Source organism: Oncorhynchus tshawytscha, linkage group LG12, assembly GCF_018296145.1.
Source record: "Oncorhynchus tshawytscha isolate Ot180627B linkage group LG12, Otsh_v2.0, whole genome shotgun sequence".
NCBI lineage: Eukaryota > Metazoa > Chordata > Actinopteri > Salmoniformes > Salmonidae > Oncorhynchus > Oncorhynchus tshawytscha.
This window is the reverse complement of record NC_056440.1, coordinates 51,364,798-51,385,664: the sequence shown is the minus strand read 5'-3', so window position 1 is coordinate 51,385,664 and position 20,867 is coordinate 51,364,798. Positions and strand designations below refer to the sequence as shown.

The window sequence follows — 20,867 nt, the reverse complement described above, 5'->3', positions numbered from 1 at the left end:
GGGAGAGCTTGAGAGTACCGAGGAGGGATGGAAGAGAGCGGGAGAGAGAGAGAGACTGTGATTTTTCTTTCTTTTCTCGGCCTCTTTAAAAAAAATCTAATTGCCCCGTTGGGAGTCCGGACCAGTATTCAGTAGGCAGGACCTTTTTGCAGCTGCACTGCCTATAATTGGCATTCCTCCACGAGTGGAACCACAGTCGCAAATTCGACCAAAACCACCCCAAAACAAATTACCCCCACATCCATCCCTCTCGCTCAGGTCGACTCGTTAGTCTATCGCAAACGTCACTCATGTTGCGTGGGGCGGGAGAAGCGAACTTGGAGTTGAATTGACGTTCGACAGAGGGAGAGAGATAAGAGAGACACAGAGAGAGGCAGAAGATACATGAGCCTGTCTTTGACAACCTGTTCAGTGAGACGTGCGCATCTCAGCTGTGCCGCTTTGGGCCAAGGAGTCCATCACATCGTTCTCAGTCTGCGCACATACTTCCACTGGCAAACAGTAGGCTACTTGGAGACACGAGGGGAGGAGCGGTGTAGTGTATGGAGAGTGGGACTTTATTTTGATAGACTATCATTTCCAATAACCTACGCGGGACTGAACTGTTTAAAGAAATAAGAGGCGTAAGAAATAAGGCAGATTAAACGCCGAAAGGGAGAGAATCTGAGTGATTTCGGACTGCATGGGTTTATGAGGACTCCGCTTTGTGGATACAAGGAGCGGCTCGAGCCCCCTAAAAAATCCAAACGAATGGTTCCGTGCGTTAAAAGTTACCCCGTGAATTCTTATCACATTTCTACTCTCTTTTGAGAATTGGTATACATCGAATTTGGAACTAAGAAATTCTACGAACCCGGAAATACTTAAGTGGGGATACCTACATGTACAACGAATTTATGGTAAGACATCTAAGGTGGTCTTGAAACGGAATTATCGCTGAGCCGCGTCGTAGACTTCGTTTCAAGACAGCCCACCCGCTGCTGCGCTGACTACACCTCTGAGTAAGGTAAATGAAATTCGACAATATTGCTGTCAGTGAACCCATTTACTGCGATGTTTTTCCAATATGCTTCACTTATGGACGGACACATTGACAGTCGGATACTGTCTTAAAAGTTTGATCCAGGATATATTATCTTCCTGCATGTTATAGCCTACGATTTGAATATGCTTGTATTTTACTCCCTAACTAGGCTAAGTAGACTATTCAAACGTGGACGTGTGTAACCACTCGTTTATGTGGAAAGGTCGCCATCCTCAATGGGGTGAGGTCAGAGAGCGCGTGCAGACTTTAGTTGCTTTTGAGACACACAAGTTGCGCTAGATATAAACTACTATACACTATGGCCTACTTTTCTAAAATATATAATTGCATTTCCCATTTAGACATATTATGGGTCATCATGCAGACTAGGAAAGGCTCAATCAGTCGCCAATTTGAGTGACAAAGTGCATCAATCATTTTTATTGACTCGTTTACTACAACGTCTCTTTAATTGCCATTCGATTAAACCACAATACCACATGTCAGGTAACGTGGTCGATTTGGCACAGTTGTCTATTGCTTATCACTCCATTTTTATCGCCTGTTGGGTGAGGAATGTAGCCTATTGGTAATCTTGGAAATGTTCCATTTTTTCCCGAATGAATGCTACGGCTTTTGTCCACAGGTCCTGTGTGTGTGTGTGTGTGTGAGAGTGTGTACGCGCGCGCGTGTGTACACCCACATGTGCTTAATATAGGCTATGCGGTGGTGATATGCAGGTAGGTGCATGACCCCGGCACTCAGGCCACCATTTGAAATATTGTTATGCTCGCTGCCCTTACCTGCCGGTTAGCAATTTCAGAAATAAACCATAATTACTTTAGGCAATCCTGTCAATCCCGAGAGGACAATGGCAGAGCTGTCCTGTAATCTTTTGATATCCAGAGTCTGCAACTGAATTGCCCGTAGTTTAACCCGATTTGAGACAATGCATGCGATTCGAAATTACTTTAACCACACGAATTATTAGGATTGTATTATCTGTGGAAGGGAGTTGACACGATTCCCGGACAGAACAAACATATATTTGATAGACTCCCCACTTGTTCTCTCGTCTGGATTATAAACTAGCCTACTGTACTGTAGCCGTTACACGCCACAATCTACCGTGGCTCCTTTGATCTAGTCACGGTGCTCTCATGCCCTCTTCTTATTCACTCAAACCTGCTCTTCTCTCTCTCAGACTATTTCCAGGTTATGAGGGATCGAAGCTAAAGATGGAGCTTTTCTGGATTTTGTTATTTTCTATCATCCACCCATACACACGAGGGCAAGGAGTTTACGGTAAGAGATACGAAAGTGTGTGTGTTTGTGTGTCCATTCAGTTTAATATGATGGTAATAAGTGGCGCAACTATTGAGTTATTGCACAGTGGACACAGTCCGGTTTGGTTAATTTTTTCCCCTATTCATCATATGATCTTAATGGTCTTGTCCCAGTAGCCTACATGTCCTTTATCGGTGTCATTAGGCTATAATATTATTAAAATTAACAATGATAATAATTGGCCTAATGCATATCCACCTCTGGCTTGCTTGGCACATGCAAATGGTCTGTCATAAAAATCTATTTCACATGAAAAGTTCATTGTAATGAGAAAAGGTAGGAGGCTTACTAAACCCTCGGTAATGTCTATTAAATCACCAAGAAGAGCATGGCCTCGGGCGGATTCCTAGTAGGCTATTGCATAATTACCCTTTTGAAACCTACATAGTTATCATTGAACATACTACGGGAGCGGCACTGTCATATCGAGTAAACTGCCGATTAAAAAGGCACACGCTGCCTAATAGGCTAATTAATAAGAATGAGGTCTGAAAACTCTTTTTTTAGTTCCACTCGACTGTTGGATGTTTTGGTCGGAATTGAATTCGACAAGTGCCAAAGATCAACACCACATAGTTTCTCCTGTTCGTGACACACCAAGCCTCTAGGCTATATCAAGAAATTGGAATGAAAGAAATGATGAACGTCGTATTTAAAGGCTACAGGAGCTTATAATGTGAGATTCTGCTCCAGGGCAGCACATATGCACAGATGTGACTGTTAAAGAATTTAGACATTTAGCTGCATTGTGTGTAAGGAGTGAGGACCTAACTGGGATTTCAAAAGAACAGTCGAGAGGTATATTTTCGTTTGGTTGCCATTTACTCCACAATGCAAAAAAAAGTTTGTGCAAAAAATAAATAAGGTTTCCCCTAGTGTGGAATGGTTGCTCTACCCTTGAATGCTCTACCCTCTACCCTCTCCAGCCGCTACAGCTGAACTGCTACAACTGTTTTGTTTACTTTAGGACCATAGGATATTTTACTCTTGTGACAGGCACCATAGTATACCTTAGACCTTATAGGGGAATCGGCACTCTAGTTGAGAAAAGCATGTTTCTGCGTAACAGTATGACAGTATGAGGAAGGAACAGCTTGAAGCCAAGTAGATCATCTTCGGTGCAAATTGGACAGGTAGCCTATGCTCATTACATTACAATTATGTATAAACCAAGGAAAGCAGCTGCAATATTTAAAGCTCTCTGATCACACTTTTACCCTTTCCAGCTCTCCAAACAGGGGCACGACACACTAACTGTTAAATGTCAAACGCAGGCCGGCTATTTAATTTAAAAAATATATATCTTAGTAAATATTTTCACTAGACTTGCTTTGAGAAACGGCCTGTCAATGGCGATGTGTCTGTCTACTTTGAGCGTTGGTCCAAGTAACCGGAAGGTTGCTGAATCGAATCCCCGACCTGACAAGGTAAACATCTGTCATTCTGCCCCTGGGCAAGGCAATTAACCCACTGTTCACTGGGCACCGAAGACGTGGATGTCGATTATGGCAGCCCCCCGCAACTCTCTGATTCAAAGGGACGGGATAAATGAGGAAGAAACATTTCTGTTGAATACATTCCGTTGGACAACTGACTAGGTATCCCCCCATACTTCTTGCGAAAGCCTAAATGTATAACATGCATTGCTAAGGTTATGCATTGTTCTGTTGTCTGATGTAGCCTATAGTATTTGCTCAGTTGTCCCATGGGCCCTGTACAGTGCGGATTAGCAACATGGTTGCGCTCGAAGTAATAAGTATGACCTCAAACTAGTTAGAACTTTACGTATGGTCGGGCTTGGCGTTGCGGATCCGAATGGGTTTGGTGAGCTCATCCTGAATAGATCGTTTTGAATTCCCCCTTTTTTTTGCGGGCTATGTGAATGAATGCATATAGCACTCAATACAAATGACCTCCTAACGTACTAGGCCCATTAAAAAATGATCTTGCGCAAACCCACAAGTTTACAGGAGATGAGAGAGAGTCTAAAGTCAGTATTATTCTATTGCATTCTTGGTCATGATGATGATTCTTAGGTTTAGATTACGAGGAGGAAGGACCTTAGCCATAATAATTCCCTGTGCAATCAGCAAACGCGCCTGGTCTCCTGCTGCCTCGGTTAAATATGTTACACAGGTGCGATGTTACACAGGTGCGATGTTACACAGGTGCGAGACGGAGAATTATGCAAGAACAGTAGAAAACGTCAGGAGATCTGCCGTGAGCTTGGCACACGACTGTGTATTGAGAAGCTTTAAAATGGCTTTTCCTGTTTTTGGAATGTTCTCACTTCCTATGGAGAGACCGATGCAACTCGCTGTCCGCTGGGAACCGAATGCCACAAGCACGCCTGACTTGATGCTACTGCTCCGAAAGCCCTTTTATACCTATCATATTCGTTAGCCCTGTCATGAAGTAAATAAGTAAGCCCTTTCAGAACCAGAACAGCCCACAGGGTTAGCCTTTCTCCTGTTAATGTTGCCTGAGGCAGCTTATTGTACAAGTAAAAAATAAAATACATTGTAGGCCTACATTCCCTGCCTGGACAGGACACAAGTGGATGTAGGCTTTTCTTTAGATACTGTAGCGGCTGATGCTACTGTTGCTATCTCACCTCGGACTCCCGTGATCCCTCGTTGCTTTACTGTTCATCGATTGTGCTGCTTTGCATTTCAATATTGTTGTCTGAAGCTTCCAACACTCACTCACTCTTCCTCATCCTCCACACTCAATCAAGAGTGGTGCTAACATGAGAGAGACAGAGGCAAATAGAGAGAGCTTCTCTATTGAGGGGTCGTTATACAATCGAGGCATCAGCTATGTATTTCTACACCTAGGCCTAATGGTGTAATTCAGATTTGGGCAGGGTCAGGCTGACCCTATATCTATGCCTGAAAAGGAAAACTTCTACCCAGAGGATGGAGAGCATGGACATCTTTCCTCACAACTGATGAGGTAATTTAAACAATGATTGGATTGTCATGAAGGGTCACTAGTTACACTAAGTAATGTTAATCATTTCTGTGCAACCAAACATACATTGTGCCATTGATTTCCATGTCAATGCGCAGGTTGGAATTCACTCTCTCTCACTCATGGAAGGCTATGTGGTATAGTTGTTGATACACACACACTTTATCTACTACTGTATACATTAATTGAACTAATGGCATCTCTTACTTCGTTAAGGCCTGTGTCCTAGAAGACCAAAGGTATAGTGCCCGTGACCACCCAAATCTCCAGTGACTTTAACTCTTCTTCTTCCTCATCCTTCACACCTTTTTGTTTGTTTCTCTCTTTTATGTCTCTCACCGCCTCGTGCGTTTATTTTGGATGCTGAATATTGCCCTTTTTTAATAAGCATTAATAATTTATCCATGGCTGTGAGGCAGGGGATAGCGAAGGAGGGAGGGAGCGAGAGAGGAAGAGAGGGGGAGCGCAGCTAGTGATTACAATCTTCTCACTTTTCTGCCCTCACTTTCTCTCTCTCTCTCAAACATTCACTCACACACACACACACACACACACACACACACACACACACACACACACACACACACACACACACACACACACACACACACACACACACACACACACACACACACACACACACACACACACACACACACACACATTCTCTCACTCCCTCTCTCTGCACGTCCATGCAGTATTTAAGTATCAGGCTCTAAATAATAAAGCAAGGTGACATAGTCCACAATGAATGGACAACACCTGCTTACTTTCCATGACCAAACCACACTCTGTCTGAAGTTAACCTTGCAATTAAAATGCAAAGCCCAGAGGGTGTGTCCTGTGGTCTAGCAGTGTCCTGTGGTCTAGCAGTGGCCGTCCTGGCTGTAGTCACACATACTCCTCTTTCTACTGGAGACCGGGGTTCAATCCCCACTCCAACCCTTTGTACTGTTTCTCCCACCTACCTGTCTCCCCCTCTGTGAATTCTTTACTGTCTAAAATAAAGTGCAAAACAATATTTTATAATGAAACACATTCCATAATTGTTGAGAGACGACTATTTTGTCGCATTCAGAAGGAAGATTTTTGAATGTAATGATGCCAAATATTTCCTTCAAGGCCCTACTGGGAGTTTGAATCGTATCAGGAATGTCAAATGGATTGTCAAATGAATGGCCACACATTACTGTACACGCACGCACACACACACTCACACACACAGAGTAAAATAGGCACCTCTGAACCTTTCTTCTGAACCTGTGTGTATTGTAAATACTTTCTTCGCTGTCCTGATATTTTTAAACCTGACTTTACTCAGATTCTCACTCATAGGTTCTCACACCGACAATGACAATCTTCTCGATTTTCTGCTTGCCCGCACGCACGCATGCACACACACACACCCACACGCTCTCACCCCACTCACACACGCACGCCGTGTTCTTAAAAACTCTGCTCCACTCTCGCCCCTCACCAGTCAATGTCGACCATTGTTGACTGACCTTTCCTTCTTTATTATTCTTTAATTAAAGTCCTTGAGAGTTAATTAGTTAGGTGACTTGCCATGAAAAAAAAATGTAAAAGAAAGAAAAGAAGAAAAAAAAGAGAACTGGTGCCTTATGGTGAAATTCGCAGACCTGGGTTCAAACACTACTCGAAATCATGTAGAATACTTCAGCTAGACTTAATTGTGCTTGCCTGGCACAATTGAAAACAAATAGGCAGGGTTTGAACACTTTGCAACTATTCTGTCTGTCACTCCGCTCCAGGCAGACTAAAGCGAATGCAAAAGATTTCAAGTAGTAGCTGAACCAAGGTCTGGAAAAATCTGCCACCGTCGTTAATTAAGAAACCACACATCTTTTGCCGCCACGTTTCACTTCCCTTTTCTATCCACCGGCTTTCCTTTTATTTACCGCTGTGAATGGAAGTATTATCCTGCCACTTACTCAATAAGGCAGTATAAACTGTATTGAGTCCCCAAGCCCCATACAATGTCAGTCAGGAGCCATTTTCAGACAGAATAGAGGCCACAATGTCTTTCTTTTAAGCTGGGAAAGAGTAGAAGAGAGTGGAGGAGAGAGAAGATGTTGACTGGGGACTTGGAAGGTTGAGAGCTGAGCTATTCTTTCTCAATCTATTTCCTCTATCTCTTTCTCCACTCAATCTCCATCTCTCTCCTCGTTTCTGGTCTATCTTCTCTCATTCTCCATCACCTCTATTTTTCTCTGATTCTCTATCTCCTATCTTTTTCTCTCTAACCTTTCTCATCTATCTACTTTCTCTCTCCCTCTCTCTCCTTTCATACTCTCTCAGTACCTCTCACTTTGTAATATCCTCCTATAGGCAGAATGAAGTGGAAAAGCACTATAGATGGAGAATTGATCTCACCCCTGAGATAGAGAAGAGAGTGAGACAGATATTCTGTGTTTGTGTGTGTGTGTGTCTCCTGCTCTTTCTCTGTGTGTGTGTGTGTCTGCCCTCCCCTCCTTCTCCAGTTCCATCTAGTTAGTGCCGCTCTGTTGTTGTTGTCAGGGGGTGGGAGGCTGGATAACAGCTCAGTGTTATTGGGCCTCCCTCTCCATTTGTGGCTCCCAGCAGGTGGCCTTCTCTCCTGCCCTCTCTCCTCTCTCTTACACATGTACACACATACACAGACACATAAGCATGCATGCACAGACACACACACACACACACACACACACACACACACACACACACACACACACACACACACACACACACACACACACACACACACACACACACACACAAATCCTTGAGAGAGAAGGATAGTTCATTCACCATTTCCTCTCCTTTCCCCAAGTCCTTGTTATTTATTTATGTATTTTGTATTTATTTATTATTTGATTTATTTTAGATAATTAAAAAAAACATACATTCCACACCTGAAGTGAAGCCGCTTCAATCAAATTCTCAAATCCCTTTGGCAGCCCCCCTCTCCCCTCCCCCACAGATGTTATGATTTTTCAGCCGTATAGAAACAGGCTACCTGGGGGCAATACCAGAATAGATGGTCTAATGATTATGTCTCTTTGCAGTAAAATCTGCAGAGCTGAGATGATTGTATGCCCCATATATTTAACATTTTGTTTGTGGCAAGAATTTTGTATGGTGCAGCTGTCAACATTACGTTCCTCAAATGACAAACACATTTGGGTCCTTAATATAAGGCAGACAGACAAGTTCCCTAACCCCCCCCCCTCTCTGTTTGCCTCCTCCATTTCTGCGGTAGTGCCCCAATCAGTTGGTTGTAATCTTGTATTGAGCAAGCCTTCCCATATATTTCCAATAGTTGCCTGTGAGACATAACTACCATTCCTTTACATAATATAATTTAAAAAAATAGACTTCTAAATAATTTTTTCTATTTTATTTTTTTTATTTTCGTCAATCAGTATATTTGACTTTAACCATAACATTTGTAATATCCTCCATCTTTTCTGGAGGATGAAATTGGAATTGTAACCAAATGCCTGGCTTGTTTGAGAAAGGGAGATAGATACTTTGAACAAGGTTTGTGTTTCAATTAACCAAACCTCTGAAGTTGTAGTCTGTGTAAGGGCAAAAAGTTCCATTTTTGAACAACAGATGAGCTTTTCTTAGTAATCTACTGGAGAACCAATTACTGTTTAAGTAAACATTTTGTATAAGTGAAGCTTTTAGTGAGAGGTTTAATATTTAATCATTTTAGCCCACCAAACTCATTCATTATAATATAGACAGGCACGTTTTATCTTGTCTGGCTGAGAGTTCCAGATAAGGCTAAAACATTTTTTTCTCATATGATTTGAAAAACCAGTCATCTGGAGTAGGCATGAGATATGACTAAAGACTTAATCAGTGTAACTTTCCCATAAATAGACAGGTATTTAACACAGTTGCAGGATCTTTTCTGTTTTTTTCCTATTTTCTATTGAAATGTATTGTAGAGAGTTAATTTATATATGTTGTGACGTGAATATCAAGGATGTCTACTTCACCATCAGACCATTTTACTGTTATTTCATGGGGTTCCGGCAGTGTGGTTGGCTGGGTAGCTGGCTAAAGGTACACAGAAATTCTATTAACCTCAGGTCAGAGCCCAAGTCCCGATCCACTGGGGTTTACTGTAGCATCAACCCCTGGCCCGACGGGCATGTTGGCTTGCGGGAGCTAGCAACGTCGCAGCAGCCAGGGCCACCTCCCAACGGGACAGTTTATCCCCAATGCTTCCGCCAATTAACTTCCGTGTCAGGGGTCGCCATCTCGAGGTGCACGTCCCACTAGGAAACTTGATGAAGTGAAGAGAGCTTTACATGGTTAGGGAGGGAGGGAAGGTGGGAGGAGGGTGGAGGGAGAGGGAGAAAGGCCCTGACAGCATCAGGAATGAAATGCTTAAACACAGTGCTGATGAGCTGCAGGATACCTTATTAAAATGATTCAACCTGGTTGTGGAGAGTGGCTGCTTCCTTGACATTTGGAACCAGCGGCTCATAACCCCCATATATATTAGAACCTAATAACTATAGGGGAATATGTGTCACCAGTAACATGGGGAAAATGTGTTGCTGTATTCTCAATGACCAAATACAGACCTTCCTCACACAACATAATGCTCTCAACAAAACCTAATTGGCTTTCAATCCAAACACAGAACAACAGACCACATACACACATTACACACAACTAATAAACCAGCATGTTCATCAGAAAAGCAGAGGAAAAGTATTTTGTTGATTTTAAGAATGGTTTTTGATTCCATGATGAATTATGTTACAAAACTCTCCAAAGTGGCGTTGAGAGCAAAGTTTACGACGTCATACAAACCATTTACACGAACAACACATGTAGTATTAGACTGAACAATAATAAAGTAAAGTGAGACAAGAATGCAGTGTAAGTCCAACCTCGTTCAATGTCTACGTCAACAAACTAACAGTGTTGCTGGACCGATCTGCAGCCCCTGGACTCACCCTCACAGATGAGGAGGTCAGATTACTTCTCTATGCAGATGACCTTGTCCTACTGTCATCAACAGATCAAGGTCTACCCAGATGACCTACTGTCACCAACAGAGCAAGGTCTACCCAGATGACCTTGTCCTACAGTCACCAACAGATCAAGGTCTACCCAGATGACCTACTGTCACCAACAGAGCAAGGTCTACCCCGATGACCTTGTCCTACTGTCACCAACAGAGCAAGGTCTACCCAGATGACCTTGTCCTACTGTCACCAACAGAGCAAGGTCTACACAGATGACCTACTGTCACCAACAGATCAAGGTCTACCCAGATGGCCTACTGCCACTAACAGAGCAAGGTCTACCCAGATGACCTTGTCCTACTTTCACCAACAGAGCAAGGTCTACCCAGATTTCCTACTGTCACCAACAGAGCAAGGTCTACCCAGATGACTTACTGTCACCAACAGATCAAGGTCTACCCAGATGATCTACTGTCATCAACAGATCAAGGTCTACCCAGATGACCTACTGTCACCAACATATCAAGGTCTACCCAGATGACCTACTGTCACCAACAGATCAAGGTCTACACAGATGACCTACTGTCACCAACAGATCAAGGTCTACCCAGATAACCTACTGTCACCAACAGATCAAGGTCTACCCAGATGACCTTGTCCTACTGTCCCCAACAGATCAAGGTCTACCCAGATGACCTACAACCACCAACAGATCAAGGTCTACCCAGATGACCTACTGCCACAAGCAGATCAAGGTCTAACCAGATGACCTACTTCCACCAACAGATCAAGGTCTACCCAGATGACCTACTGTCACCAACAGATCAAGGTCTACCCAGATGACCTACTGCCACCAACAAATCAAGGTCTACCCAGAAGACCTACAACCACCAACAGATCAAGGTCTACCCAGATGATCTACTGCCACCAACAGATCAAGGTCTACCCAGATGACCTACTGTCACCAACAGATCAAGGTCTACCCAGATGACCTACTGTCATCAACAGGTCATGGTCTACCCCGTTGAACTACTGTCATCAACAGGTCATGGTCTACCCAGTTGAACTACTGTCACCAACTGATCAAGGTCTAACCAGATGACCTACTGCCACCAACAGATCAACGTCTACCCATAGGAGCTACTGTCACCAACTGATCAAGGTCTAACCAGATGACCTACTGCCACCAACAGATCAAGGTCTACCCATAGGAGCTACTGTCACCAACTGATCAAGGTCTAACCAGATGACCTACTGCCCCCAACAGATCAAGGTCTACCAAGATGACCTACTGTAACCAATATATCTAGGTCTACCCAGATGACCTTGTCCTACTCTCCCCAACAGATCAAGGTCTACCCAGATGACCTACAACCACCAACAGATCAAGGTCTACCCAGAAGACCTACTGACACCAACAGATCAAGGTCTACCCAGATGACCTACTGTCACCAACAGATCAAGGTCTACCCAGATGACCTACTGACACCAACAGATCAAGGTCTACCCAGATGACATACTGTCACCAACAGAGCAAGGTCTACCCAGATAACCTACTGCCACCAACAGATCAAGGTCTACCCAGATGACCTACTGCCACCAACAGATCAAGGTCTACCCAGATGATCTACTGTCCCCAACAGATCATGGTCTACCCAGATGACCTACAACCACCAACAGATCAAGGTCTACCCAGATGACCTACTGCCACCAACTGACTGTCAAGGTCTACCCAGATGACCTATTACCTGCCACCATCAGATCAAGGTCACCCAGAACCAGAGAACAAGGTCTAACCCAGATGACCTACTGCCACCAACAGATCAAGGTCTACCCAGATGACCTACTGTCACCAAGAGAGCAAGGTCTACCCAGATAACCTACTGCCACCAACAGATCAAGGTCTACCCAGATTACCTATTGTCACTACTGATCAAGGTCTAACCAGATTACCTACTGCCACCAACAGATCAAGGTCTACCCAGATGACCTACTATCACCAACAGATCAAGGTCTAACCAGATGACCTACTGTCCCCAACAGATCAAGGTCTACCCAGATACCTTGTCCTACTGTCCCCAACAGATCAAGGTCTACCCAGATGAAGTACAACCACCAACAGATCAAGGTCTACCCAGATGACCTACTGTCACCAACAGAGCAAGGTCTACCCAGATGACCTACTGCCACCAACAAATCAAGGTCTCCCCAGATGACCTACAACCACCAACAGATCAAGGTCTACCCAGATGACCTACTGCCACCAACAGATCAAGGTCTACCCAGATGACATACTGTCACCAACAGAGCAAGGTCTACCCAGATAACCTACTGCCACCAACAGATCAAGGTCTACCCAGATGACCTACTGCCACCAACAGATCAAGGTCTACCCAGATGACCTACTGTCACAAACAGAGCAAGGTCTACCCAGATGACCTACAACCACCAACAGATCAAGGTCTACCCATATGAGCTACTGTCACCAACTGATCAAGGTCTAACCAGATGACCTACTGCCCCCAACAGATCAAGGTCTACCCAGATGAACTACTGTCACCAACAGATCAAGGTCTACCCAGATGACCTACTATCACCAACAGATCAAGGTCTATTCTTTGGGAAGACAGCATCATCTGGGCAATCAACATCAACTTTCAGAAACCCTAGCCATGATTTTCCTGAAAAAGGCCAGGAATCAAAACAACAGACACTCTTTCAAATGAGGAAATAACATGGTTGAAAATACCCAATGGTACAACTACCTGGTTTGGCAGTGAATGCACTAAAATTAAAATCCCGCAAAGCATTCTACTCCATGAAAATAAAAAAATCCTATCCAAAAATCCTATCCAAATCTAGTGCAAAATATTCAATTGTGTAATTTTACCAATTGCACTATATTTTTAGTGAGGTTTGTGGTCCAGCCTGTAATTATTATAAGCATTGGGAGAAAACCCAAATAGAAAATCTGCGTAGCGAATTCTGTAGAATCATCCTAAATATCCAAAAGAAAGTACAAAATAATGCATGCAGATTGAATGAGTGGATGATTCCCTTTAATTGTAAACATAAAGAAAAGGACACTTAAACTTTGCCACCATTTGAAATTAAGCCCCAAAACCTCCTTACAATTTTAATCACTGGATTCCCAAGAGCTTAAACCTGATGTCACAGCTGTTAAAAATATTAAATAACCTTATTATCCAAACATAGGGAAATCAATAAGATTGATACAGAAAATAAAACCTATTTGACAAATTGGGAAAATTAAACAAATAACACAAGAAACAGACAGATCCTCGAACAAATACAGGCCCAGGTACCACCAACTGGCTCCAGAAAAAGGAAGACACAAAGAGATTTTCTACGAACATTAATTTCATGAAGTATTTGCATTGTATATAACTTACAAGTTATACATAATGTAACCATCATCCATGTACATTTTGTTGTTTATTAGCCATTCATTCTTTTTATAACCTTATTTTTATTGAATTACATTTATCGAACTAAGATTTCACAATACAGCAGGAGTAGTGTTGCACCTTTGTACATGATTATGTACTATTAATATTACTACTGGAATGAGCTGTATTTTATTATCCTCATTACATTGTACTGTATTTATGCTGTACCACTATACTGCTTTGGCAATATCTACAAATTGTATTTCATGCCAATAAAGCAATCTGAGAGAGAGTTCTGTGGGGAACTTTGAAAGAAAGTTTTGTACTTTGTCTTTTGTCTGCTCGGTCAGATGTTTTCAAGAGGGGTGGGGTTGGTAGTGATGGGAATTCAGATCCTCTTCATGGCCAAGGGGCAGAAAAATAGAAAGGGTTCAGTGTGTGAGAGACTGTGTATGCGTGTGTGTGTGTTGGCTATGACTTATACATGAGGGTGACAGAAGGGGCGTGAGCAACAGTGAGAACATTGCTTACTTCAGGGACAGCTGTATCTCCCTCCCCCTTTGCTTGTTTTGTTTCTTCTCCCCCCCCTCTGTGCCTCCTTGTTCTCATCTTCATTACTTACTTTCCTTTTATTATCCTTTCATTTTTTTCCTTCATTTGATTTCATGCTCTTACCTTTCAATCCTTCTCTTTGTCTGTAGTCTTTCCCTCCCACCTTGTCTCCATTCTCTCTCTCTCTCTCTCTCTCTCTCTCTGTCTCTCTCTCTGTCTCTGTCTCTGTCTCTGCCTCTGTCTCGTCATCAGGGACGGACTAAACCACCAGAGAAAACAGAAGTGGTGAGGGAGAGCCTCAAAGCCTCTTTCTACGCTTTATGACTGATCTTATCACATCACAGGTCATTTGAAGTATTGTCGGGTTAAAGATGGTTCCCTCAAATACCAGTGAGATGGGGCGGCAGGTAGCCTAGTGGTTAGAGTGTTGGGCCAGTAACCAAAATGTTGCTGGGTCAAAGCACTGAGCTGACAAGGTAAAAATCTGTCTTTCTGCCACTAAACAAGGCATTTAACCCACTGTTCCCTGGTAGACTGTCATTTGTTCTTAACTGTCTTGCCTAGTTAAAACAAATTTTAAAAAGATCTTGTCAATTGAGATTATACCTTGAAATGTAATTTTGTACCTACTGTACAAAAAGCAAAAGATAAATGTATGTGGACTGATTAGATACTGATGTATACAGTAGCTACCTGTTTTGATACATTACATTTGGAAAGTACAGAGCTGCTATAGATGTACTACACACTTGGAACAGCAGGCATGGTGTGCAGGTTCAACATGTAAAAGTCTCATGAGAATGCATTTTTGACCTTCTGTGAGACTTTTCCAGGACTGTGTCAGACCACACTGTGGCCTATGAGGACCAGCTGACGTTGTGGTGTATGTAGACTAGCAGACAGTATGGTGCATATGAACAACAGCTCACCCTGTGTTTATGAGGTCTCAATACAGTACACAATGTGGCTTAGGTTTGTGTGAAGTTGGGGTGTTACAAACTATAAAAACATGCATTCCTAAACTCTGAAAAGCTTTTGTATCTGTCATCATGGTCAGGTTCAACCTATCCCCATGTTCTCCTAAAGTAGACTGAGAGTGAGGAACAGCTGATGACTTCTAAGACTTCTATGCTTGTCTTAACTTGAAGACAACTAAGTGAACTATCCCTGGATAGTGGGCTAACCCCTGCTCATACAGTTCTGTATGCACAATATTTAATTGCCCGGCTTGTTTGGCAGAAAGAGGGACACAAGTCTAGTATCTACCTAGTAATGTGCATTCCTAAACACAGGAGAAAAAGAGTGATCTGTGATAGTATGAAATGGCAATGTAACTATCCAGAAAATCCTCCCTATCAAACTGTCATCGAGTATCCCATCCACCTCCGTCCAATCTGAAAAACCTTGTCATGATTTACCTGTCACCCTGTATTTATTTATTTTATTTACTTAACCTTTATTTAACTAGGCAAGTCAGTTAAGAACACATTCTTACTTACAATGATGGCCTAACCCAGCCAAACCCGAACCCGGACGACGCTGGGCCAATTGTGCGCTGTCCTATGGGACTCCCAATCACGGCCTGTTGTGATACAGTCCAGGATGGAACCAGGGTCTGTAGTGACGCCTCTAGCACTGAGATGCAGTTCCTTAGACCGCTGTGATACAGCCCAGGATGGAACCAGGGTCTGTAGTGACGCCTCTAGCACTGAGATGCAGTGCCTTAGACCGCTGTGATACAGCCCAGGATGGAACCAGGGTCTGTAGTGACGCCTCTAGCACTGAGATGCAGTACCTTAGACCGCTGCACCACTCTCTATCAGCAATAATCCAACCTTTCCTACCCCACTGGTACAATGCTGTCATTAATGACACCTGAATCAGTAACGGAGTTAACAAAAAATAAATATAACAACAGAGAGGTGACAGCAGCCCTGCTGCTAGGGAGCCTGGGAGAAAAGGGAGTGAGTCAGTGATTTACGGGGGTCCTCACTTTAAGACATCGTCCCGTGAGTAGAATAGAGACGCTATGAATTGGGAAGCTGCAGCTTCACTTTGGTCTCACAGAGGATGGTTTCCCCTGGCTCTGACGGGCCCTGATGCGCTTGTGTGTTAGTTGTATTATGCCTGAAAGGGGATGAAAGAAGAGAGTATTTACTTCATTGGAGAGGATATGGAGAGGTTCTCTCTCTCTCTCTCTCTCCCGCTCCCCCTTTGCTGGTCCTTGTGTCATCTCTTCCCCAGATGTTATGATGCCTTTCACACACAGTATCTCTTCTTTCTGTCCTCTGTATCTCTTTTTTCATCATCCCCTTTCAGTTGACTCTTTACACCTCAACTTCTCTCTCTCTCTCTCTTTCTCTCTCTCTCTCTCTTTCTCTCTCTCTCTCTCTCTCTCTCTCTCTCTCTCTCTCTCTCTCTCTCTCTCTCTGTCCCTCCAGCACCCTGCAACACAAACACAACCTGTTCCGTAGGGCCATGAATTATTTATCCCCACTGTCAATCCCGGTGGTAGAACTGGGGCGCCATGTGAAGAAGAGAGGGAAGGGGGAGGAGAGAGGAGGGGGGCAAAGGTATATTCCTGCATGCCTTAGAAAGGAAGCCACAGCAATGTCTTCCTTTTGTATAAACACATTGATCCACAAAGCACACACAATTTAGAGCATAAGGTGACACTTTAGTTGCTTTAGAAAAAGAACAGGGACTTCCTCTGGGCAGATATACCATGATGTACCCTGTTGAGGCATGTACAGGTGTACTAACTAATCCACTTTGGTGGTTTAATAAGTGTCAGTGCGACTTGGTGTTTTTCCCTTAGCTTGGATACCAGGGATGGAACAAAATGTGTGGGCACTGGCCAGCAGGGCAAGTTGACTGCTACTTGCCTGGAAAAGACCCAGCACTGCAAAATTGTTTTTGTGAATGTTACCAGAACATGGTTGCCATTTTTGCCAAATTACTAGAACTTAATATATTTTTGTATATAGGGAAATATTTGATAAATTAGACATACATTAAAGCAACAGTGAAAATCTCACTTTTAAAAGTTCATATTCTGTTAACTCTTATCCAAATAATGTTGTTGACACATCCTATACTCATATTTGTGGCCAAAGCATAAATTGGAGAAAAAAACACTTCCAAACCCCACCTCAAACTTGTATCTCAAACATATACTTGCTCAAATATTTGCTGTTTGCTCATAGAACATGATGCAATTTCCCAGAGGAAGATGACCTGGCCAATCAGCGGTCTGGAGGAGGATCTGGCCTATCAGAATTAATATTTTTTATGACCAGTATACCCCCGCACCATTCTGTTTTTTGGGGTACGCCCACACCATTCCAACACAGAGAATCTGCTATAAAACATACTTAATTACAATTTTTGGTGAAGGAAAAATATTTCACTTATATTGTAAGTAATTATAGGTGATATTTCATAAAAATCTGGAAACACTGGGCAGTTACTTTAAAGTCATATTTAGGGATTCAATAAAATAGGCCCGTAGAGTTACACTCTTTTATACTTGTTATGGAATGCAGGCCTCAATATAGATGTCTGACTTTGAACACAAAACATAAACATTCAATTTGTTACACAACACCTCTCTCCTCTTCGCTGTTTTACTGAGAAAAATAGCGTGTCTGCAAACTTTGCAAGGACTTAGTTGCACTTTAGGTGCTGTCAAAAGTACTGACACTGCTAAAGGTTGAGCTATAGCTCGTGCTATAACTCATCTCTGCTTGAATATTTAAAACGCTCTATGGCCAACATCTGAGGATGAGTCATCAAAAGATGGTGGCTCTTTAAATATATTGTATACAATCAATTGGCAACATGTTTCATCCTGCAGGTTTCTCTTGCACATTTTGCTCACCATATTGATTGATAGATTTGACTCATTCAGTTTCATTGAGTGATTATGCAGCAGGTTTTTATGAAGAATTTACATTGTTTTAAAAGTAGTTTTGAGATTTCCTGAAAAGTTTTTTTGTTTCTCCTCATGGAAATTGTAGCTTGGGTTTGTTTTTTGGATTTTGTTTTGTGTTTAATGCAACACCCGTGGGAAGTGTGCAGATGCATACACACAACACAACGAACACCGCCGCTGTACAAATGCAAGCATGCAAACAAACACTTACACTCCACCGCCACAGACGCACACCCTCCCACACAAACACACCCCACACAAACATATTCCACCCCCCCCACACACACACTCCCCCCTATCAATTATATTTATTTCACCACAATATAATAACATACAGTCTCTATTGGAATGCGTGACAAATCCTCATCAGCAGCATAGCCTGACACCGGCCAAGTCCCAAATGGCTCCCGTAACACTATTTAGTGTGCTACTTTTGAACGGGCCCTTTTGAACGGGCTCTGGTCAAAAGTACAGTATTGCACTATATAGGGAATATGGTGCCCTGTTAGTTACTGTCTCTGGAAGAGTTTCTCCCCTCCTGAAATGGGTCAATCTAGCCAGCGAAACGTGCTGCCGGGCCATAACTCAACAACAGCAGTGAAGGTGTCAAGGGCAGGAGGGCGGAGGATGAGTCTATTGTCTTACAGAAGCAAAGAGAAGCAAAGAGATGGTTATTTGAGGGATGGTTTTGGGTCAATTCTAATCTTACTGGAGGTGAGCATGTGATTTTAAAGATCTGTTTTTAGATCAGGTCTAACTTTAATTTATTGTGTGGGAGAGTGATATTGTTTAAACTAATGTGAATGGATTGTAGATGGATTGGAGTTGGAGGTGAAAAGGAGAATTAGTTGAGAAACATTTTGTTGGTGTGAAAATGTATACATTGTTATAGCATGGTTAATTATTTGATAATGTTTGTTGTACTTGACCTGAAATCCCGATTATTGCCATCATAGATCATTTAGATATTTTATCACTTCTAAATTATCTTCAATTACACAGCATTCCCTAAGTGTTCAACAAAACAGGAAGAGACTAGACAGCAACGATTTTTTAACAAAGAAGTTAGTTTTGGCACTTTTGATGCCATGCCTTCCTTTCAACGACACTACAATAGGAAATACCTGAGAGTAAAATGTGATAGGCTCAATAATCTACCCTGTTGATTGGATGTGGGCCTGGTTACTCAAAAGTATCTTAAGGCTAATTTTATAATTAGAACCTTCATAGGAGCATCATTAAATCTCAGAGCTGTTTCCCAAAAACATTGTTAGCGAAGTTGCACTTGAAAACGCTTGTTATTTACCGACTGCCTCAGACCACTTGTAGAACACATAAGTACGTTGTTAGATCCATTGTTACCCGTCTACGTCACTTTATACACAGAAGATCTCTGTTAAACATATAAACAAGCTGTTTGTCTGTTTCTCTGTGACTACAAATACAAAGTTGCCAATGTCTTTGCAATTGAACAAGCAGAGGATAAGGTTGTGACGTGAATATCGTTAATATGATGACATGCTATTTATCGAATAATTAATTATGTGAAATTATTACGTGATTCAATTAATCATGTAACAATGAACTCATTAGTAACCTGGGGCACCACGGGAAAAGTTTGTTGAATGAGTTACCGTTTTCCGAATTAACTCAAGAACATCAGAATCTCAATATCATAGCAGTCATTTCCCCATATCAGACTCATTCTGAACGTCGCATAGTCCTATAAATCTGCGCGGACACTAGTCTACATGATGATTCAGCGACTCAGCAATTGGCTTAATTATTTATTTACTAACTAACTAAATAATCACACAGGATAGATTATACGTTGATTACTACATAATGCAATGTAAAGTCCCTAGTGGACTAACCTGATATGACTGCTTGGTACACAATGAAAAGGGGTGGGGAAATAAAGAGCGGGAGAGACAGAGAGACAAAGGAATTCAACTATCATACATACACTTGAATAATACGCTCAACATAAATATGGATATTTAACACCCCAACAACCGCTCATTCAGATTTAGAAATGCAATGTACATATTTACGCTTGTACGTCTTTGCCGTGTCTCAGTTGAAATCGCCCAAAACATCTTTGACGAATAGTTCGACAGAAAGTCTCTGGTTGTGTAAGTCTCTAGGTTGTCCGCCAGAGATCACCATGTCCTTAGTAGTTGTAGTAGTAGCTTTCTTTGTTCTGGCAGTGTTCTTTAGACTGGAAACATCAGACGTTCCAATGGTCATTTGATAAGATCTTCCTCATGTCTTTGGTCAAAGTTCTAGACTACTTTACATGCAGAGCTGCAGGCGATGCATGTCTTTGTCTTCTTCACTCGTCGAGTTTCAGAGGGTCTTGTAGTTTTCGACCATTTGTCATGTGTAGCCCCTGCTCCACGTTTTCTGGTCTGGTTTAACCATTCGTGACATCCGGCTTACACCATCCGCCTGCTTGGCCTAATGTCAATTTTGCTACAAGTCCTTTTTAAGCACTCTGGTCAAAGGGGGCATTCCATCATGCCGGCATAATGTCTGTGCTCACATGGGCGTGGTTACTGACTGGATAAAACTTTATATGAAATGCAATTTCTCATTTAGAAGGCTAAAATCAGATTTAATCTTCTCACAAATAG

General features: G+C 42.5%; 1 protein-coding gene across 1 annotated transcript in view; it reads left to right on the top strand.

The window, feature by feature from the left end:
- Positions 1-284: 284 nt before the first annotated feature.
- LOC112263451 (MAM domain-containing glycosylphosphatidylinositol anchor protein 1) overlaps positions 285-20,867 on the top strand; it is a 408,035-nt gene continuing 387,452 nt past the window's right edge. The window contains exons 1-2 of the mRNA XM_042330737.1: positions 285-1,006; positions 2,229-2,329. Coding sequence (XP_042186671.1) covers positions 2,263-2,329 — 67 coding nt within the window. The 5' untranslated portion in view covers positions 285-1,006; positions 2,229-2,262. The remainder of the gene's footprint in view (positions 1,007-2,228; positions 2,330-20,867) is intronic.